Source organism: Moschus berezovskii, chromosome X, assembly GCF_049115385.1.
Source record: "Moschus berezovskii isolate FMDL1 chromosome X, NW_MosBer_1.0, whole genome shotgun sequence".
Taxonomy (NCBI): domain Eukaryota; kingdom Metazoa; phylum Chordata; class Mammalia; order Artiodactyla; family Moschidae; genus Moschus; species Moschus berezovskii.
In genome coordinates, this window is record NC_142488.1 from 103,161,706 (window position 1) to 103,184,455 (window position 22,750).

A 22,750-nucleotide genomic window follows, 5' to 3' on the forward strand; every position below is an offset into this window, starting at 1 on the left:
TCTATGGGGTCGCACAGAGTCGGACACGACTGAAGTGACTTAGCAGCAGCAGCAGAAATAGATCACAATTTGTGAGCTGAAACTAAAAATCTGCATTGTCAAATAGATTCTTCATAGATGAACTCCTACTTGCTACTAACTTCCCTCATCTACATTAGGCATCTAGAGAGGACTCTTTAGGAACACAATAATATGAAGTTATAATATAGGCTATGTTATTGAGTTTATTTATAATAGTCTAAGAAACTAAATAAACCTCAAATAGCAACTCTCGAAAGGGGATAATCCCTATTTCACCACCTTTGAAATCATCCTATATGGGGCACAGCAGAGTACAGCAGTTAAGATGTCAAAAATGCAGATTGAAGTCCTGGTTCTTCTGCTTCTTAATAGCTATATGATCTTGGGGGAAGTATTTCATCTGTCTGTGCTTCAGTTTCCTTGTCTATAGAATGAAAACTAGTACTTCGCTCAAAGAATTATCATTAAGATAAGCAATAATTGTAAAGCACTTAGAAGAATATCTTATAGTAAACACTTTATTTTTTGGGCTCCAAAATCACTGCAGATGCTGATTGCAGCCATGAAATTAAAAGACGCTTACTCCTTGGAAGGAAAGTTATGACCAGCCTGCTGCTGCTGCTGCTGTGTCACTTCAGTCGTGTCCGACTCTGTGTGACCCCATAGACAGAAGCCCACCAGGGTCCCCTGTCCCTGGGATTCTCCAGGCAAGAACACTGGAGTGGGTTGCCATTTCCTTCTCCAATGTGTGAAAGTGAAAAGTGAAAGTGAAGTCGCTCAGTCGTGTCCGACCCTTAGCGACCCCACGGACTGCAGCCTACCAGGCTCCTCCATCCATGGGATTTTCTAGGCAAGAGCACTGGAATGGCTTGCCATTGCCTTCTCCGATGACCAGCCTAGATAGCATATTAAAAAGCAGAGACATTACTTTGCCAACCAAGGTCCGTCTAGTCAAGGCTATGGTTTTTCCCGTGGTCATGTATGGATGTGAGAGTTGGACTGTGAAGAAAGCTGATCGCCGAAGAATTGATGCTTTTGAACTGTGGTGCTGGAGAAGACTCTTGAGAGTCCCTTGGACTGCGAGGAGATCCAACCAGTCCATTCTGCTGCTACTGCTGCTAAGTCACTTCAGTCGTGACCAACTCTGCGTGACCCCATAGACAGAAGCCCACCAGGCTCCCCCATCCCTGGGATTCTCTCATTCTAGACGAGATCAATCCTGGGTGTTCATTGGAAGGACTTACGCTAAAGCTGAAACTGCAATACTTTGGCCACCTCATACAACGAGTTGACTCACTGGAAAAGACTCTGATGCTGGGAGCGATTGGGGGTAGGAGAAGACGGGAACTATGGAGAATGAGGTGGCTGGATGGCATCACCGACTCGATGGACATGAGTTTGAGTGAACTCCGTGAGTTGGTGATGGACAGGGAGGCCTTTCGTGTTGTGGTTCATGGGGTCGCTAAGCGTCGGACACGTCTGAGCGACTGAACTGAACTAAACTGAATAGTAAACACTACATGTGATTTCTTGCATTGACAGCTTTCCCTTTGACAAGAGATGTTTCATAGAATCAAAGTGCCAGAATGGGTATAAACAGAAAACCTAATGTCTTCTCACCTGGGAAAAGACAGATATCTATTTTTGTATTAAAAACCTGTATTTTATTATTCACAGTGGCCAAACACTGGAAACAATCTCAAAACCCATCATCAAATGAATGCATAAAGTGTGGTACATCCATGTGCTGGAACACTACTCAGCAATAAAAAAGGAACAGACTATTAATATACACGTTAACTTAGAAGAAGCACAGAGTAATCATGCTGAGCGAAAAACATTAAAAAAAAAGAGTACATACTATATGGCCTTTTTTAAAATACGACATTCAGGATTTTCTGCAAACATTGGTCAACCCAATGTTGGGCAATGTTGCAAGTCTGCCCAACAGAAAAGGCAAACTTACAATGACAAAGAACAGATGTTGTCTGGGGTCAGGCATGGGAGGAAGGGATAGAGTTAAAGGGGCATAAGGACACTTTAGAATATGTCCTCTATTTTGATGGTGGATACATATACAATAATATCTTACAATATTGTATATCATTACCAACATTACCAGACACTTAAAATGAGTAGTTTTTAAATATGTAGCTAATACTTCAATTGAAAAAATATTCTGCAACTACCATTGACACCACCAAAGCAACATTTCCTAATTGTGAAACCTGTTATTTACCTATGAGCTATTATTTTAGGAATATATTAAGTTTGGGATATTAGCAGAATACACAGAAGAAACCAAGAAGGCCATTACAATGTGACACTAGACTTAAGGATTTAAATTGTAGAGTGAGAAATCATTTCTGTCCTTCTTTCATTTCTTTTCTCCTTCTTTCATTTTTTGTCCTTTCTTTCCTTTATTACTCAAAAGTATGTTGAGCACTTTCCATCTGCAGCCAATAGCCTAGGCACTTAAAAATTATTCTGAAAGAAAATAAGACATAAAGGTTTTACTACAGAAAGGGGCAAAGAGCAGAACCTTGGTCAATACATTAAGGATTGGGAGGAGGGAAAGTGAAATCATTGGAGAGAAAATAAATGGCAAGAGAAGTTGGAAGGGAAGGCAGAAAAGCACACAGGTTCTGAAATAAAGTTTTCTGAATGCCAGTTTCCAAATCTGAAATCTCCTAAAGAAAGAAAGAAAGGAAAATGAGACCCATCTTCATGGCAGAGCATAAGATGCAAATATTTGGAAAATAGTATAATCTTAGCAACAGAAGGGTCTGGAGGAATCACCTAGTCCAATTCTCTCATTTTACAGGAATTCAAATACAATCTCTCAATCTCTCCTGTGGGTTGTATTAATAGGCATGCAAAAGGTACACAGTCCAGATATGGAATGTTTGTCCAGGGAACTATTACAAAGTGTTCCTACTAGGTGGGAACTGGCTGCTTTTTATCATTTAATGATAAGCATGCACATTTTACTGAAAATAGTGATTACATGGAAACTTTCTACCTGGTGATTTAAAGGAATTCAATTTAAATTAAATCTCTTTTATGGGAGCCAGCAGACTCTGGAAAGAAATCCATCTGAAAGGGGATTCTCCCCATATTCTAAACTTTCCAGGGAGGCAGGAAAGGGGTAGTTTCTTTATATAAGGCCCCCAAATGACAACCTCCTACCTTTCCTGAATTTTGACCTGGAATATATTCTGAAGTCAGTTTCAATAGCAAACTTCCCAGCACCAACATTTTCTCACACAGCACACCTTCATGAGCTTTAGCTTTCTTAGTTTCTGCCCAAAGATGACAAAAATGCCCAAATCTCCCTTTCATTGTTAGGGTTTCCTGAACAACCTGTGAACAAATAGTGGGCACAGGTGTTTTCTTGGGAACCAGCAGCTAAAATTATACTTCATTCTGCTTCTAAGCTGCCTATAAACTTCTCGACCATCTTCCAGCATAGCTGGGGCTTCTATGCAATCTATTACTACACTGGCATGTACTGAGCATACTGTTCTCAGAAGAAGAAAGAAAAAAGACAGGTAAGCTTAAGCCCATGAAGACCTCAAAATCAAGACACAGGCAATTTGTTTAGGGTTTATAGGGGGTATGTGAAAACAGACAGATCACATTAGAGAAATGTAAGCTGTCTTCCTGAAGCATTGGGAATAGATTTACAAACTACCAGTCCAGCTTTTAAGCATTGACCTCCCTCTGATTTGGCAAGAGAAGGACTCAAAAATAAATGTATCCACCGCTCCCTCTACACATATTCCAGCCCAAGTCTGGCAACCACTGCCAGACTCTGCTGGCTTACCGCATTTAGGAGAATGCTAAAACAACACCAGGATTTTTAATAGCTTTCTGTGTAGAGACCTATCTGGGTTCAATATGCTATAGCCTGCCTTAGCTACCCAACTCCAGACCATGGCTCTGTCCGTATCTCCAACATGCACCATCTCCTGATTCAAATTTAGTTTTTGTTTCTTTCCCAATGGATGATTACAAACAGCAGCAAGACAGACAAACTGGATAAGAGCACAGTGTCCTCCAAAGACCAATAATAAACGTTTATAACAAGAAGAGGGGAAACACATAAAAGGCAAGAAAAAAGAAAAAGCCTCCTGCCACTTTCTCTCCCTTACAAAATGGAATGTGATTGCTTACATGCAATGAACTCAGGGACACTGAGAATGCAGGCTTCAAATATAGACCTTCTCAAAGGGCACAGACAGATTCAGGTTCAGTACAACCTTCGGCATACCTTGGAGGAGCCAGAGCTATCAAATGGCAGTAGTCACTCCTGAGTGACATTTAGTTTTGGAGTGGCATTTCTCTGGAGAAGCTTTCATTCCAGTCCTGGGGCTAAACAAAGAAACCTACACATGTGGCTCAAAAAACCTGAGGCCCTGGGGAAAGAGATGTACACAACTTGATCCCATCTGCAATTGTTTGGACTCCTGAGGAAAGCTGAACTATGAGTCTAGAAAGTTCATCAGTAACTTGAATTTTCAAATCCCATACCCTCAGCTCCTACAGTCATTCAGTCTCTGCATGTGCTGTGTGGTGCTAGTCGCCCAGTTGTGTCTGACTCTTTGTGACCCTATGAACTGTAGCCCACTAGACTCCTTTGTCCATGGGGATTCTCCAGGCAAGAATACTGGAGTGGGTTGCCATGCCCTTCTCCAGGGGATCTTCCCAACCCAGGAATCAACCCAGGGACTCCTGCATTGTAGGTGGATTCTTTACCAGCTGAGCTACCAGGGAAGGCCCAGTCTCTGTATAACCAGATTAAAAAAAAATTAAAAGCCACACACTTAAGCAGAAACCGAGAAAAAGAAACACAACATGATGGGGGGAAAAAAACTATCGCTCGGTCACTTTTCTGTTCTCCCTACCACCCCTGCCCTTCATGCCGAGTTTTTACCAGCCAACAACTTACCTCTGAGCGGCTACAGTGGCCGCAGCATCCAGAGCAAAATGTCTCATCACATTCTCCTCCAAGTACTTCTGCTCCCACTTAGTCATGTCAGCTTCCAGGGCCAGGATCCTCTCTTCCTTCTCACGAAGGATTTCCATCAGTGCAGCGGCATTGTATTCTGAAACGTTGGTGGGCTGAGAGCTGCCCTGGCGCTGTTGGGGGAGATGCCAAGACCTCTGACATTAGTGAGTGGGCCGAGTCCCATTTGAAGAGCCCTTATTTTTGGACAGGATTACTGCCCAAGCCACTGCAGTTTGGACTCCAATTCAGAAGCTAGGGAAATTCCTAGGACTTTCTACCTTAGGCTTGAGTATGTGACTCTGGACCACAAATTGGTCCATATCAAATTGTCATGCTGCTCAGAAAGTGGATCATAGAAACAGAAATTAAAAATCTTGGATTTCATCTCTACCTTTTCCCTAAACTTGTGTGATCTTAAGTGAATCATGACACCTTTCCTGGGTCTTGATTTTCTCTCATTTGAAATTGAGGAGATGGGGGGACTTTCTCTGGCAGTCCAGTGGTTAAGACTCCACGCTTTCCACTACAGGAGGTATGGGTTCAATCCTTGGTCAGGGAACTAAGTTCTAAGATGCCAACCATGGGGCCAAAAAAAAAAAAAAGTGAGAAGATGTATGGCTAAATGACTCTAAAGACCATTTCCAATCTTAAAATGTCCCAAAGTCTGTTTGTTATAGCATCTTTACCTCTTATAAGGCATTAAGGATTGTGCTGCGCTAGGAAGCTAAGGAAGCCAACTATGTCTTTACAATTGGGAGCCGTTCTGGAGTAAGACCAGGTGGGGCAAGAATGTATTTTTGGTTCTCATGTCAGACACTATCTGACAAATGGGCGATCAGGAGCCATCTCACTTTTTGGAAATTGTCCGTACCTGCTGGATTCGGAGGGATTCCAGTTCTCTTTCCAGTCGTGTCCGGAGACGGTGCTCCAGCTGCTCTCGCTTTTCACATGCTGCCTGGAGCTGCACAAGAGCCTGCTGCATCTTTTCCACCTTATCGACATACACTTGCTTCTTCTTTAGCTGAAAATCCAGATTGGGAGAATTGCAAGATGGAAGGAAAGAGAACAACAGGGTCAGTTACACAGAACCCCCCCAAATCCAGCCTTGTGTTTACATCTCTTCCTGTCCAGCTCCAGGAAAGAATGAATAGCAAGAAGATCCTTCATGAGTAGCAGGCTGCTTTGTGTTGACCATACATAGAATGGCTCAGCAGATAGGAATTAGGAGCTCCTTTTTCATCTCTCCCTCTATCTATGTTTCCCCCAAGTCTATTTCTATCAAGAGAGTCTTTGCTAGCAAGCTCCTAAGATTCCCATCTATAGATGTCCTCACCTCTTCCCTTCTTTAAACTGTAATATTCTGGGGGAGGAATATCTTATTTTGGTCATTATACTGGGGGGAATGCTAAAGAATGAAAGGGGGCTCCCCAGGGAGAAGAGTTTAATTTGGAATGGAAAGGAAGCCCCTTTATATAGCAGTCTCCCCTTCAAGTAAGAGAAAAAGGGTGGTCAACAAGGAGGCCAGAATTGTCTTTCTGAACTCTACAGTCCTAGTAATTACTCGGTGTCATCACTACCGTGCGCCTGGAACATTTCTGCCCCTCAGAAGTGAAGGTGCCATGCAGTGGTTCAAAAGTCTTTAGTTTCTTCATCGACCAGCACTGTCCTACCAGTTTTATATTAAAAGAACACAGGTCATTTGCGATTTCTGCCTCACTCATGAGCCTGAGTTGATAACTTTGGACTGTAATCTCTTAACTTTCACTCTGGGACCTTTAAAGATATCTAAAGATGCCAAATAATGAATCAAATCTAAGACTAAATGAGATCACATATAATTCTTCCTCTTCGCAAGTCTATGAACCATAACCAAAAACAAAAGCTGAAGCAGACTGGGACTAAGTGTTTGAGTTCTTTGTACCCTTGTAACTTCCAAGGCAAATTCCATCATGGCAAATCCCTGATTCCATTGGAAGGAAGGAATGAAGAGAATTCCAGAGCTTTTAAAAGAAGGCATATAGACCCTGGGGGCTCAGTGGTAAAGAATCTGCCTGCCAATGCAAGAGATGTGGGTTTGATCCCTGAGTCAGGGAGATCCCCTGGAGAAGGGAAATGGCTACCTACTCCAGTATTCTTGCCTGGGAAATCCCATGGACAGAGGAGCCTGGTGGGTTACAGTCCGTGGGGTTGCATAAGAGTCAGAAACAACTTAGTGACCACACTACCAACAACAACAACAACAACATATAGACTCTCAACATCTAAGACAGGGGAAAGTACAACCTTCCCAAATTGTTAGGAATGAGCAGATGATGCTCCTTAATACTTAAAATGCTTGTGGGAGTGCCTCTCTTGCTAATAAAATCAACTCATGGACTCTTTCTATAGCAGAAATTCTTCCCAGCTGGTCACATCTGTTATTATTTTCCTGAAATCTCACTACAAAGATTTAAATGTGAAGATATTATTGATAACATGGTCCAAAGGAAATTCAACAATTCAGCTCAACTCTAACTTTCCAACGAATTCCCAAGCCCTTGAGATACCTAGGTAGACAGTTGCAATGTAAGAGGTTACCCACTTTACCAGCATTGCCCCCATCCATTTAGCTGGAGCCAAGTCAGCAGAACCAACCTGACTCCCTCATTGCAGAAACCAGGCAACAGATTCAAGGCAATGTCCAAATCACTGCTCTCTAGAATGTCCAGTTAGACAACGACAGTACATGCCAATTGGGAACCTCTCCTTGTCTTATACCTGCTCTCTTTCCAAATTAGAATCGCTGAACTTTCTCTAGGTAGAAGAAAACTTCTATTTTCCTACCAGACTTGTGTTATGCTTTGCCTAGGTGACTGGGAAAACCTAAGAAATTTGCACTATACTTCTTGACATTTCCTTTTTAAGTCTAAATGCTTTTATCCATTAGACCTTTGCCTAGGAAATAAAAGAAACAAAAACTGTCATTCTCTTTCTCTTAATAAGCTTAAACCTTGATTTCCTGGGATATGTGACTATTTGTAATAACATGGACTAGGGCAATTGAGACCTTTAGGCCATGGACGCCTCTGCCTTCTTATTTGCTAAGCTTTGAATAATTGGAGAGCAGAAAATATCCTCTATCCTTCACCTTTTGGGTTCCATAGTCCTGATGAGCTATTTAAAGCTGAATGCATTTATTTGTGAATCACTCTGAAAACCCTAGGGGAGCTGTGCAATGTTAATGCAGAGAATGTTAACTATAATTACTGAGGCTTACAGCAGTTATACTTAAAGGCAATTAAGGTTAGATAGCATGCAGTTCTTGCCTTGATGGTAAAGTACTGCAATGTAAGCTCAGAGAACTGAAAAATAAGCAGTCCAGGGCTAGGTGTCTTTTTCCATGCCCTGTCTTTCTTCAGAAAGGTACCCTCAATGTCTTAGCTAAGGAATCCCCAGCAGTAGAAGTCACTGAGCCAACCATCTGGAAGGGAAAAGCAATAAAGGCCTAGAGTTTTCTGAGTTGGCTGAAGACAGTTATACAAGTCATACAACTTCCACAAGCAGGCTAAGAAAAATCCCATTATGCTTTGCCACTGAGATGGTTTTCCACAAGGTAACAGGACCTCTGTTGTAGGCATAACTCTTCTACTTTCTTTAAAGAAGAAACAGTGCAGCTCAAACATAAATACCAAGAAAGTGAAAGTGTCAGTTGCTCAGTCATGTCCAACTCTTTGTAACCCTATGGACTGTAGCCCGCCAGGCTCCTCTGTCAATGGAATTCTCCAGGCAAGAATACTGGAGTGGGTTGCCATTCCCTTCTCCAGGGGATCTACCCGACCCAGGGATTGAACCCATGTCTCCCATATTTCAGGCAGATTCTTTACCATCTGAGCCATCAGGAAAGCCCTATAAACACCAAGATCACCTAGTAAATGCTTAACCCCTAGATACTTTAGGATACAAAAGGACAACTGTTACATACTACCACTGGATACTACCAGTGTAAGACCCTATAAAGATGCACTCAATGAAGTCAGCAATCTTCAATGTTACATATTCTATGTTTTCTAGTCTCATCTATACACAGAAAATAACACAGGTCTATTAGGCTTATTAACTCCTCTATTATCCTAGACTTTATATGCTTCATTTTTACCTTCATCATGGTAAATCCCCTTTTATTTTCTGCCTCTCTTCTGTAAACCTATCTCATATGCTAAGCTCCCCAAATGTTAGCTCAGTAATTAGGACATCCTGAGTCCCCAACTTCATATTTCAATGCCATCAGAAATATCAGTGGTTCCTTCCAAGTGAAGAGAGAGGCCATACAGGAAAGTGCTTAAGGTCATGGGCTCTGGCCTCAGGCTACCCAAGTCCAAATCTTGGCTCTCCCGCTTACTAATGGTATGAAATCTGAAGAAAGCTACTTAATGTCCCTGAACTTCCATTTACTCATTCATCAGTAGCATAGAGATGATGATAATTTGATATACCTCTAGAAGGAACAAATGAGATAAAAATGAAGTGCTTAGTAGAGTGTCTGGTACAAAAAGTACTCAGAGTTGTTTTTCTGTTTTAAAGAAAAAGTTAATGCCAAGTCACACATGCTCTAGTCCTCTCAACTTGGAACATTCACTCCAGATAGCCTTGACATGATTCTCATTATCTCAATAACTCTAATTATCACATCAATTAAGGCATTAAAAACATAGCCACTTTGCTCCAGGAAGGCATATAACAAGGAGGCCTGAAACCCCTTGTGCAACAGAACTTCACGTATCTTTAGAGGGTAAGGCCTATCATTGGAGATATAATTAGAAGCTGAAAGGACACCATATTCTCTCAAAATGATACAATTTGGAGGGCACCTCTGCTTTATGAGAAATATTTTTGTTGTTGCTTAGTCCCTAAGTCGTGTCTAACTCTTTGTGACCCTATGGACTATAGCCCACCAGGCTCCTCTGTCCATGGGATTCTCCAGACAAGAATACTGGAATGGGTTGCCATTTCCTTCTCCAGGGGATCTTCCCAGCCCAGGGATTGAACCTGAGTTTCCTGCATTGGCAGGCGGATTCTTTACCACTGTGCCACTAGGAAAGTCTGCAGGACTGGTCTCCTTTAAGATGGACTGGTTGGATCTTCTTGCAGTCCAAGGGACTCTCAAGAGTCTTCTCCAACACCACAGTTCAAAAGCATCAATTATTTGGCGCTCAACTTTCTTTATAGTCCAACTCTCACATCCATACATGACTACTGGAATAACCATAGCCTTGACTAGACAGACTTTTTTTTTGGCAAAGTAATGTCTCTGCTTTTTAATATGCTGTGTAGCTTGGTCATAACTTTCCTTGCAAGGAGTATGCGTCTTTTAATTTCATGGCTGCAGTCACCATCTGCAGTGATTTTGGAGCCCAAAAAAATAAAGTCAGCTACTGTTTCCACTGTTTCCCCATCTATTTGCCATGAAGTGATGGGACCTGATGCCATGATCTTCGTTTTCCGAATGTTGAGCTTCAAGCCAACTTTTTCACTCTCCACTTTCACTTTCATCAAGAGGCTCTTTAGTTCTTCACTTTCTGTCATAAGGTGGTGTCATCTGCCTATCTGAGGTTATTGATATTTCTCCAGAGGTTTTGGGGGCCAGCAAACCGAAATGGTCAGCAGTGGGCCAAATTCAGCCATGCTCACTCATTTACATATTGGTTAGGGCTGTTTTTCTGCTGTAATGGCACAGTTGAGCAGTTGTAGCTGCACAAGAAACTATATGGTCCACAAAACTGAAAATATGTACTCTCTTGTCCTTTACAGATAAGGTGCCTGCCCCCAGAGTGATTTTCAAACTGTTCCAGAGTCCTAGCATTCTAAGGATTGCTTCAGAAGCCACCTGCAATTGGTGAGTTGTAGCAAGTGGCTCCTCTTTTATTTTTGGCTGTGCTGGGTTTTTGTTGCTATGCATGGGCTTTCTCTAGTTGTGTCAAGGAGGGGGTGCTACTTGCTAGTTGTGTTGCATGGGCTTTTCATTGTGGCAGCTTCTCTTGTGGAGTACAGTCTCTAGGCATGTAGACTTCAGTAGTTGTAGCATAAGGGCTCAGTAGTTGCAATGTTCGGACTCTACAGTGAAAAGCCTTTAGTCATTGCAGGGCATGGGCTCAGTTGTTGCAGCTCACAGGCTCTAGAGCATGGGTTTCCATAGTTGTGGAGCATGGGCTCAGTTGTTCAGTGGCATGTGGGATCTTCCTGGACCAGGGGTCCAACCCATGTCCCCTGCATAGGCAGGTGGATTCTAAACCACTGGACCACCAGGGAAGTCCCCTCTTTTATGTGTTCTATAATGACAGTTCTATATAAAACTTCATTGCAGAAGAGAGACTGTTACATCTTTGAAGATATATATAATATCCAGTTGACCCTTGAACAGCACAGGGGTTGGGGTGCTGACCCTCCCTGCAGTCAAAAATCTTTGTATAGCTTTATAGTCAGCTTTCCATATATGTGGTTCCCCTATACCCAAAATTCTATATCCATGGATTCAATCAACTGGAGGATTGTATACGACTACAGTATTTACTACTGAAAAAGTCTTCATATAAATGGATCTGCTGCTGCTGCTGTTGCTTTTAAGTCACTTCAGTCATGTCCGACTCTGTGTGACCCCATAGATGGAAGCCCACCAGGCTCCCCCATCCCTGGGATTCTCCAGGCAAGAACACTGGAGTGGGTTGCCATTTCCTTCTCCAGTGTGTGAAAGTGAAAAGTGAAAGTGAAGTCACTCAGTCGTGTCCGACTCTTAGCGACCCCACGGACTGCAGCCTACCAGGCTCAACCATCCATGGGATTTTCTAGGCAAGAGTACTGGAGTGGCTTGCCATTGCCTTCTCCGATAAATGGATCTACACAGTTCAAATCAGCACTGTTCAAATGTCCACTGTATATATATATTCTTGTGCTTTGTTTGCCCTAAAGAATGGGCTTCTCATCTCATGCCACTTCATCATCTATTCACACTTGACACTTTAACATGGTTAAATATAATAACTTCAAATTCCTGAGGAGCCCCTGGTATTTCAGCACTCACTGCCTTTGGATATGGAATTCTCTCCCTTAGGAACACCTTGCCCACTAGGTTTTAACAAGTTAAAAAAAAGCAACACTAGGATCGATGAATGATCTCTCAAACTCTTTCAACTCACAAACCTTTTATGAATCTAAGCTTCCCTTTTTCACCTTCATTACTGACTGGCAACTAAGAGGACTAGACAAAATGGTATCCTAGAATTCTGTATAGGCATATTCTTGGAGTAAAAACAAAATAAAGGTCCTGCCTTGGTATATGTATATATATATACATGTAAGAGACAGAACATATAAGGTGTGTACGCTCCATTGGATCCTAGATGATTTATTTTCCTATGACTTCAGTGTTCAAGGAAATGAAAGTTCATGTGAAAAGTTTCTAAAGCCAAGGAAGTGGCTCAGGTCTAGAGATGAGTACCCATAGACCCCCAGAAGAAGCCAGGTAAATCCATCATTTAAACCATAAACCAGATTCCCTCTGGATATTCAGTGAATGGGGGAACTCATTGCATTCAATCAAGTTTTCTTACCCAACGCCAATTTTTAAAAACCTGTCAAAGTCCCCCCTTCCCTTTCTTTCTCTAATCCTATGATCTCCTCATGTGGTCCCTTAAATCATTCTTATTTTCTGCCTTGATCTTTTAGACCCACCTTCTCTTCCAATTTGTGACCTCCTGCTGTACCTCAAAGGTCCAATCTATGGTAGTTTACTCTTTTACCTCTATATTAATGATTCTTAACTGGGGGTGATTTTGTCCCCAGGGAACATCAAGTGTGGACACATTTTTGATTGTTAGATCTGGAGGTAGGTTGCTATTGGCAACTTGTGAGTGGAATCAGGGATACTGCTCAACACCCCACAGTGCACAGGATAGCCTCCTCCATCACAATCACCAAAGAATGATCTGGCCCCAAATGTCAATAATGCTGAAGTTGAGAAAACTTGTTCTCCACTTTAGCACTACTGGAGATTTCCTTCATCTCTCTCTTAGGTTCTAATTATAGTTCATTTTTCACTGTACTGTTGGTGACCAGTTAATATTAAATAACTGTCAAATACAGGAACAAAAACGAGCATAGCATAGCTTAGCTATAACGCTAAGATATAAAAACAATAAACACATTCATAAATGTATTTACTTTGCTTGGAAAGTCAAGATAAGGGCTTCAAATCATTTCTATTAAGAGTTAAGTTTTTAGAGGGGAATCATAAAATTGGGGGGAAGAATTGCAGGAAGGCAACCTATTGAAGAATAGGGCAAATACTGTTGAGCTCAATCAATCATGTTTTTTCATCGCACTTCTATAATAATTTGAACCCATTCCCAAGCATTTGGCAGATCTCTTAACCCCCTTCTGACTCAGGAAAATCTGATCCCTGCAAATGAATACCACGTGATGGCATCTCTTCCCTCCTTCCAACAACTGCAGATGTCTTTCAAATTTATTTTTTCAAGGATGGCTAATTACAAAATTACTTCTAGGGCCCAAAAAGCTGCCCATTTGTCTCAGTCATTTGTAAGAAAGTGATTTCATCATCAACCTTCTCCATTTATTCACTGGTAGACAAGGCATAATATGGGATATTTTGGAGTTAAGAGATCTGGGTTTTCTTCCAGATGTATTACCAACTATATAATCTGTCTGCACTTTAATTTCCTAATCTATTGAAACTTTCAAGGTTCACAGGGGGATATATTAAGTATTTTGAAATACTTTCAAAAGGTTAAAAAATACATGGGGGTGAACAGGCAGAATACAGGATTTTTAAGGCAGTGAAAATATTCTATATGATACCATAATGATGGATATGTGTAATTACATATGTTTACCAAACCCACAGAATATACACTACCAAGAGTGAACCCTAATGTAAACTATGGACTTTGGGTGATTATGATGTGTCAATGTAGGTTCATCAGTTGTGATAAATGTACCACTCTGGTGGGGAATGTTGATAATGGGGGAGGGGGGCGTGCGGGCTGTGTATGTGTGTGACCAGTGAGTATATGATGAAATCTCTGTACCTGTCCTTCAATTTTGCTGTGAACATAAAACTGCCCTAAAAAAGTAAAGTCTTAATAAATAATAAAAAAATATATAATATGGATAGGTAGGGGGGTGGACTATGATGAGCTAGATGAACACCAACATATGCACACACCCAATGACTAAAGAACATTCAGACTAATATACAGCACTAAGTCCAGTATCACAGAGGTCATCCTTCATTATGTCTGATTTTCATCTTCCCTTCTATCTCCCAGAACGCCAAACACTCACAGTATCACAAATGTCACAACTGAAATGTACTATCTTTGCTCCTCTCCTTCATACAACTAAGTTATATGTTGCATGTTGCTCCATGAGCCTCCAGTGATTTCCATTTGATCTGATTTAGTCTTACCCAGGAGCACATGGCTCCAAGCAAGAGTTCCCTCTGAAGCAATTTGGTAACATTACCCTAGTATTAGCAAGTTGCTTGTGTCCATTGCCAAGAAGCTGTGGTCCACTGGTAGATATTAAAAGAACTGCAGAGTAAAAAATAAAACCACATCTAGAAACTTGCTACCAAGGGAATGGAGTTTATTCTGTTAAGGAGACTAAAGAGAAAAACACAAGGCTTTTAGTTTGGGAATTTCAAATGCCAAAATCAGGAGAAAAACAGAATATCAAACTCCGAGAAGTAACTCGACCTATGTTGGGAGCGGGGACATAATTTCGCATATTGAGTGGAGCTACACCTACTTTAAAGGAAACATGCTGCCCATAAATATGGAAAAAAGTCCTCTTTAAATGAAATACCCTTCAAATGAGTCAACAATTCATCAGCAGAGCACTCAAGATTTCTTGCTACACACATATTTTATCTGAATTCCTATCTATACTCTCAATGCACACATAATTCGTACCCTCAGATTTATAATCCATTATAACCACTGTATCAATTTTACCTATCACAGCAAAATCCTATTGTTTGAGGATTATTTTGGATGAGACATTTAAATGTCTATCCCTAGCCTAGGACATCTTCCTCTAATATTGGGAAAGAAGGAGACTATTAAGATGCCCTGTGGATATGTGCGATAATGAAAATTATGTCTCTCTAAAGCCAAAGACAAGTCAAATAAGTGTCAGGGGATCGAGAAATGAGAAAATATGAGCCATGAAGAATGGTGGTGGAAATGAAATGAAACAATATGGATTTAGTTTTGGAGAACTGAGAGGAGTGGCAAAAGGACTCTGGAAAACGCACCACTGCTAAGGGTTTTCACTGCAGTGTCTAAATATCTGTACCAGACACTGTAGCTGAGAAAAGGTTAACACTTGGGACCTTCTTGCCCCTGAATCCCTGTGGCTGTCAATCTAGCCTAAAGCTAAAGAACAAGGCTTACTGGCTCTTTCTTCCAGCCCTCCCACATTCCACTCTATCCCTTCCTGTGCATTATGCTCAGTAAGCAGCCCACCCGCAGCATCTTCCCTCTTTGATCTTGCCAGGGCCTTTTTCCCACCATCCCTGAAACAATTACCCAAGCAGTGGCTCCGCTCTGGATCATCATAAGACAGCAGCCGGTCAGAAGCCTGGGCTGCCTTGAGCCTTGTGAGTGGATATGCCAGGCATCTGTCGAAACTCTTCAGTGAGGTCAAGTTAGTGGGGGGCAGAGGGAAGTCTCTTTGAATGCAAGAATACCATGGATGCTGTAGGACACAGAGTTCTTTTGACTTGGAGCTTAATGAGGCTCCACTTCAATAGGACCTATGTGTCCTGAAAGATAAGGGCAGGAATGGAAAGACCCTATTTACCTCAGCCAGCTGCATGCTGTGTAAGCAAGCAGGATTATAGTCAATCAACAAAAAACAGGTCTGCTCTTTAGAATGATATCCCCTTCCTAGCAAGATACCATATCCCTCGATGTCAGCAGAGCAGGGTTCATGAGAAAATCTGTGCTGAACTTGGAAGAGGAAGGAGGTTGTGATTGCAGAAGAAAGTTCTCTGTAAGGCCAAGGCACCCTTTCTGTATAGAGCTTAGAGCACAGTGAATGCTGAGAGTCATGGGCAAGAAACTTAATAGGATTAGAAAGATGGAATGGATTTCAGGGAAAATACCTAAATGAGGATGCTGTAAAAGAGAAAGATGTAAATAGATGCAAGGGTCTTCAGACCATCAAAGTAGTCATCATTGTTCCCTAACCATCTTTATTTTTATTTGTTGTTGTTGAGGTGATAAGTCATGTCCGATTCTTTGCGACCCCGCCAGGCTCCTCTCTCCATGAGGTTCTCCAGGCAAGAATACTGAAGTGGGTTGCCATTTCCTTCTCCAGGGGATCTTCCTGGATCATGGATCAAACCCATGTCTCCTGCACTGGCAAGCGGGTTCTTTACCACTGAGCCACCTGTCAGTGGGCTCACAGGGCTTCCTGTCACTTCACTTATCTACACTTCAATTTTCACATCTGTAAAGCAGGTGATATCATTGAGATATAATTGATTTGTAACATTACATGCATTTCAGGTGTACAACATTATGATTCAATATATAATATGTGTCAACCTGACCATCTTGATGATGGTAAACTTGAGTGACCTTGCACTTAGTAGGCTAAGAAAATATTCCCTAGGGGAAAAAAAAAGCTTAATTTGGGAAAATTTCCCTAATTCTCATTTACAAAGTGGACTAGAGAGGGTTTCTCTGGAAGAACGTCCAAGGAAAATTCATGGTACCATTTGTAAGCCATGACTAAATTATCTGTTTCTATGAGCCATAGACAGGCATCTGCCATATCCCTCTGCTTTCCAACATGACCTGACTTCAGTCACCTCTAACAGATAGATATATATTTTCTGTTTGGGAATACTCTTCTTCATTTAGAAATGTCCACCATTTTTGTGAAGAAATCACAATGAAGAATCCTTACTAGATTAGTTCCAAGGCTACTTACATCTTAAATACCTCCTAATGTCACCTTGCTTATTTAACTTATATGCAGAGTACATCATGAGGAACGCTGGGCTGGAAGAAGCACAAGCTGGAATCAAGATTGCTGGGAAAAATATCAATCATCTCAGATATGCAGATGACACTACCCTTATGGCAGACATAAGGGTAGAGGAACTCAAAAGCCTCTTGATGAAAGTGAAAGAGGAGAGTGAAAAGGTTGGCTTGAAGCTCAACATTCAGAAAACAAAGATCATGGCATCTGGTCCCATCACTTCATGGGAAATAGATGGAAAAACAGTGGAAACAGTGTCAGACTTTATTTTTTTGGGCTCCAAAATCACTGCAGATGCTGATTGCAGCCATGAAATTAAAAGACGCTTACTCCTTGGAAGGAAAGTTATGACCAACCTAGATAGCATATTAAAAAGCAGAGACATTACTTTGCCAACCAAGGTCCGTCTAGTCAAGGCTATGGTTTTTCCCGTGGTCATGTATGGATGTGAGAGTTGGACTGTGAAGAAAGCTGATCGCCGAAGAATTGATGCTTTTGAGCTGTGGTGTTGGAAAAGACTCTTGAGAGTCCCTTGTACCGCAAGGAGATCCAACCAGTCCATTCTAAGGGAGATCAATCCTGGGTGTTCATTGGAAGGACTGATGCTAAAGGTGAAACTGCAATACTTTGGCCATCTCATGCGACGAGTTGACTCACTGGAAAAGACTCTGATGCTGGGAAAGGTTGGGAGCAGGAGGCGAAGGGGAAGACCGAGAATTAGATGGCTGGATGGCATCACCGACTCTGTGGACATGAGTTTGAGTGAACGCCGGGAGTTGGTGATGGATAGGGAGGCCTGGTGTGCTGTGATTCATGGGGTCGCGGAGAGTCGGACACGACTGAGCGACTGAACTGAACTGAACTGAACTGAATGTTCTACTTAAAATTTTTACCCCAGGAAAAATGAGACCTCGTGCGGGCTGAGTCACAGCAAAAACAAGCAAAACTTCAGTTATCAATTCCTGTCTTTGAAGATAAGGAAAGGAATGTTTCCCTTTGAATACAGCAGAGGAGATACGTCAAACATCACCCAGGAGCAAACTTAGCCCTTATGGGCTACTTAAATGAAAAGGTAAACAGGAATCCATGGATTTTTCCCCCTGAGGTGTGGTTTTAAGCCCTGACATGTGCTAGAGGTGATCCAGCCTGAGATTCTGGAAGACATTACATGGCCTCTACCTCTGCAATTCCACCAGGTGCAATGTTCCCAGGTTACGCTTGCTGTCACATGTCCTTCCTCCTTTAGCCACAGCAACTCAGAATTTCCCAATAACTAGACTCTGTGTGAGACAACCAATTGGATGAGGACAAAAAAAATAACTATAATTGATGAGCTCATGTGAGATATCTCTGACTACTAGATGCCATCATTCAATTCTAGCCCAATATTCAGAGCTTCTTCTTTAAATTGTAAATCTACATATTTTGGAGTGGGGCCCTGGAAAATGACAAAAAAAAAATCTCTGGAACAAATGCCCAGAAAAGCCTCATAAGTCTGAAGCCAGAAATATATTTCAGGCAACTGTTTCAGTGAGGGCGGCCCAGTGGGAACTACAGATGAACATCGCCTCCATACATGTATGTTATTTCCATGATTAACAGCCAGTTACCATTGAGTCCTCAGACACTGCAAACCAAGATGGCTGCAGAGTCTTTATCCCCAGTTTATCTCCAACTGGATGGGCATCCTTCCTGGAGAGGCAGTGGGCTGTATATATACCCTAATCTCAAAGCAGTCTGGACAAGCTTCCCATAGTCTGTTGAGAAAGAGTGGCCGGCCCAATGAGTAAAGCAATTATTTTTTTAAATTAAAAGATGCAGAGATTTACTAAATCTGAACTAGCGCCCACATTTTCTTTTTGGGAGTGTAACCAAGGGATGATTCAGATGGGGAGACAGGCAGCAGGGTCTAGGGAATGAAGAGTCATGAGATCCCAGTTTTATTCCTGGCTCTGTCAAGAGTTGCCATGTGACTACCAGCAAGCTACTTCTCAGTGGGTCTCTCAGTTTTCCCTTTTCTAAAAGAACACAGTCTTAACCCTGTCCTGTAATTTACTCTGTGATCTCTTTGCAAAAATGGAATGGAAGGGAATATATGAGGTGTGGTGAAGGGCTAGCTAGAGGGAGTGCTAAGCTCCTAAGACCTGGACACCAGGCATGTACAAGTATCCTTCATTTTCAATAAAGAAACTTGGCAGTATTTCTGACCTAGACAACTGATGAAGCAGAACATTAGCCTGACTTGATGCAACCTGAAGTGTAATGATTAAACAATTCAGGTTAAAGAACATCATAGGTTAGATGGCACCATCTATTAGAAAAGTATGAGCCCACAATGCAGCTCCAACAAGCATGTTAACACCCACAAAATAATTCAAAGGGTATTTATAAGTCAGAAGATCTTTAAGAACTAGAACATTCTTACTGAGAGAGAAGAAGCAGGCAATGAATGAAAGTAGGAGAGGCACCTCACCTATAAAAGCCAGAATGGGTAAAGCTTTGTAACTGAACACCTTCTTTTTTAATCTCAGGTTTGTAAAGATTCCAACTTCTTATAACGGAGGCTATTTTTTTCCTACTAATTCCAATTTCAGAATAGACAATCAGTGAGATATATATATATACACACACACACACACACACATATTTGTATATGTATTTTGTGTATATATACACACACACACACATATATATACAAAATACAAATATGTAAACATATATATACACACATATAGATATATATGTATATCTATCTATCTATCCTATAGATACAGATATATACACAAAATCTGTCATTAGCTTAATTTAAGGCAAGGTTAGCTATTAATACATAGTCAGAATTTGGAGAGGGAGGGTAGTTAGCTTATTATATAAATGAGCAAATGAAAATCACTCCTTGACCTTGTTAACTTTCAATTCTGGGGCAAAAGGAAGGAACTTGAAAAAATCCAAGTTCAGTCACATCAGTACAGTTATAACTAGAAATAGCAGATGGCACCTTCCTGTCAGGGGATGATGCAGCTGCCAGTTTGCCAAAATGGGACCCCACCCCCAACCCAGTGCCATCAGTTTCTAGCTCTTCTACCCTCAGGCTCACACATCACCTGAAGAAACTACACATACCTCTTCTTCCAGCTTTACCACCTTGGCCTGGGCATTGCTCAGGGCCTGGTCTCGGATTTCGATGTGTCGCCTTTGGTCCTCATTGGTAGAACGGGCAGTGGCCAGCTCCGCTTCCAGTTTCTCCTTCTCACGCTGGCTCTCCTTATCTATCAGGACATGAAACATCAATACTGCCATTCCAGAGCTGACTCAAAACATTACCTGAGCAAAACTGATAGTCATACCCATTCCTGGACATTTTGGTGTTCTAACACTAAAGCGACAAGAAGCAGGACGCCAAGATCTCGACTCTTACCACTGGTTCTACCACTAAATTGCTGTGTCAATTTAGAAGTCACTTAACAATGGTGGTTTGTGCAGAAGCAATGAGAAAAGAGGTGTCAAAAGTATTGTGAAAAATATTATACAAAGGTGAACAGAAAAACAAATACAGACACACACATGTCAGAAGAACAGGTAGGCTTGTCTCCTCCATTTTATTTCTTCAAACAGTCTTGTATTGGCCAATGAGCCATTGAGCCTCCACAAATTTTCCCCATCATTTCCTCAATAGACAGTCTATTAAATCAATAAAAAAATCGATATTAAATCGATCAGAAAAAAATGGTATTTCATAAAAATGCATAAAACTGGCAATGTCACCCTTTATTCACTAACATAATTTTCAAACTGAGGTCAATCTGAGACCACACTGTAGGTACAGATGACCATGATACACGTAGTTATGCCTCATGCCTTTCTAGGTCTTTCCGCTTTTAACTCTGACAGACCTCACACAGAAACTCAAATGAGCAGTTTTGATTCTCAATGGCAGAAGAATGCCCTTCCTCTCAAGACATGGATACTTAAGTCTTTAGGAGAGACTTTATTTGGCTACAACCACAAGGCATGGCACGTGGACTCTTAGTTCCCTGACCAGAGATCAAACCTGCGTCCCCTGCCTTGTAAGCTTAGAGTCTTAACCACTGGACCACCAGGAAAGTCCCTGTAGGAGAGACTTTAATAGGGCAGCCTACCTTCCTTCCCATCTTGACTTTACATACCTATTCAGATGTACCTTGGGAAGAAATAAATATTTGTTGAATACTTATTGCATACCAAGTATTATACTAACTTAATCCTCAGAACAACCATACATGGCAGGTGTTGTATTATTCTCTTCTCCATTGTGCATATGGGAAAACAGAGTCTCTGAGAGCTTGAGTAACCTGTACCATGTCCCACACCCTTAAGGCCAGGTTGTTCTGAGCTCTTTGTACTGTACCAGACTGCCTTCTCCTAGGATTAGGTTGGTCTGGCCTGTCTAGGGGGCCTTTTCAAGAGTGTTTTCTTGGCTCCTGCCACACTTCCAACCATGTAGCACCCTGTGGATGCCCAAAGGCAAAAGAAATCACAGAGCCACACAAGTCACGCCCTCTTCCCTACCTGCTAGGTTCCTTCTAGAACCGTTTGACAGTCTTGGACCCTGCTGCTAATACAGTTTGATCTACTAAATGACCACATTTGAGAAACCAGCAGCAGAACTCTCAGGATACCATCTCCACACAGGGAAGAATGTGAAGTTGCAGATCCAGGGCCAAGAACCCATACATTCTCTGGTTTGTTTTAAACTGGGAGGCCACCACCATCTCTACCAGCAAAGTAGCTTCCAAGGGACACCACAAAAGCAACTTCACAACTTAAACTAAGCACTGATGACACCAGAAAAGTGACATTCCTTCCTCTAAGGCAAACTGACAAAAGAACAGGAAGCTCAGGGAAATGAGGAAGGGAAAAATAAAAAGCCCCAGTTCTGAAACCAAAGCACAAGAGAGCAACCGAGGAAGGGAGGGGGATATTGTAAGTGAAGATCAAACAAACTTGTAAAAGCTGACTGGAAGCCTCATGAAATGACTTGAAAGGGTCATGTGGAGGCCCAGGAAAGATGCGGCCCAACGGATCCCCATGAAGCACTTCTCCAGCTGAGAACCACACTGGTGGAGGCTGAGGGGAGTAGCCACCAAGCCTTGGGCATCTGCAGAAGTCAGAGGAGATCATCTATTTCCCCTGGACTTGTCTCTCCCTATGGACTCAATCCACTCTGTAGTTTTTACTGCTGCTTTTACTGTGGCAGTTGGAAAGAATGAAGCATTGTCTAACTGGGTGGAGTCCATTAGGGACCCGATAAAGAAAAAGATTAATTCATTGTGCCGGTCCTAGGAGTATTTCCAGACAAAGGAAACACTATTTGGAGGAAGACATAGCTCTGCCCTCCCGCACAACCTCTAACTCCACACTAGAGTCACTAGCTGAGGCCTTAGCCATGGTCTCCCTCTAGTTCCCCTTACAATCCTCCAATATGGAATCATATGATATAAAAAGGGTGTTGACGGGAGCCCCAGGTACAGGTTAGGTATTCTAAGCACTAGTCTCAGTCCTATGTGGTAATCTCATCTCTTCCAGAACCAGCAGATGCAGCCTTCAATGATAAGTCCCTTCAATATTAAGGGACCCCAAGTTTACCAAGGTCCTTTTCAGCTGCTGCTGCTGCTGCTAAGTCACTTCAGTCGT

At 41.9% G+C, this 22,750-nt stretch overlaps 1 protein-coding gene across 9 annotated transcripts in view; it reads right to left on the bottom strand.

The window, feature by feature from the left end:
• The window catches only part of AMOT (angiomotin), a 66,658-nt gene that overhangs the window by 10,990 nt on the left and 32,918 nt on the right, over positions 1–22,750 (bottom strand). For all 9 annotated transcript variants that reach the window (XM_055438032.2, XM_055438028.2, XM_055438029.2 and 6 more), the window contains 3 exons: positions 20,201–20,346; positions 5,904–6,053; positions 4,973–5,163 (listed from right to left, as the gene is read on the bottom strand). In XM_055438032.2, the coding sequence (XP_055294007.1) occupies positions 4,973–5,163; positions 5,904–6,053; positions 20,201–20,346 (487 nt within the window). The remainder of the gene's footprint in view (positions 1–4,972; positions 5,164–5,903; positions 6,054–20,200; positions 20,347–22,750) is intronic.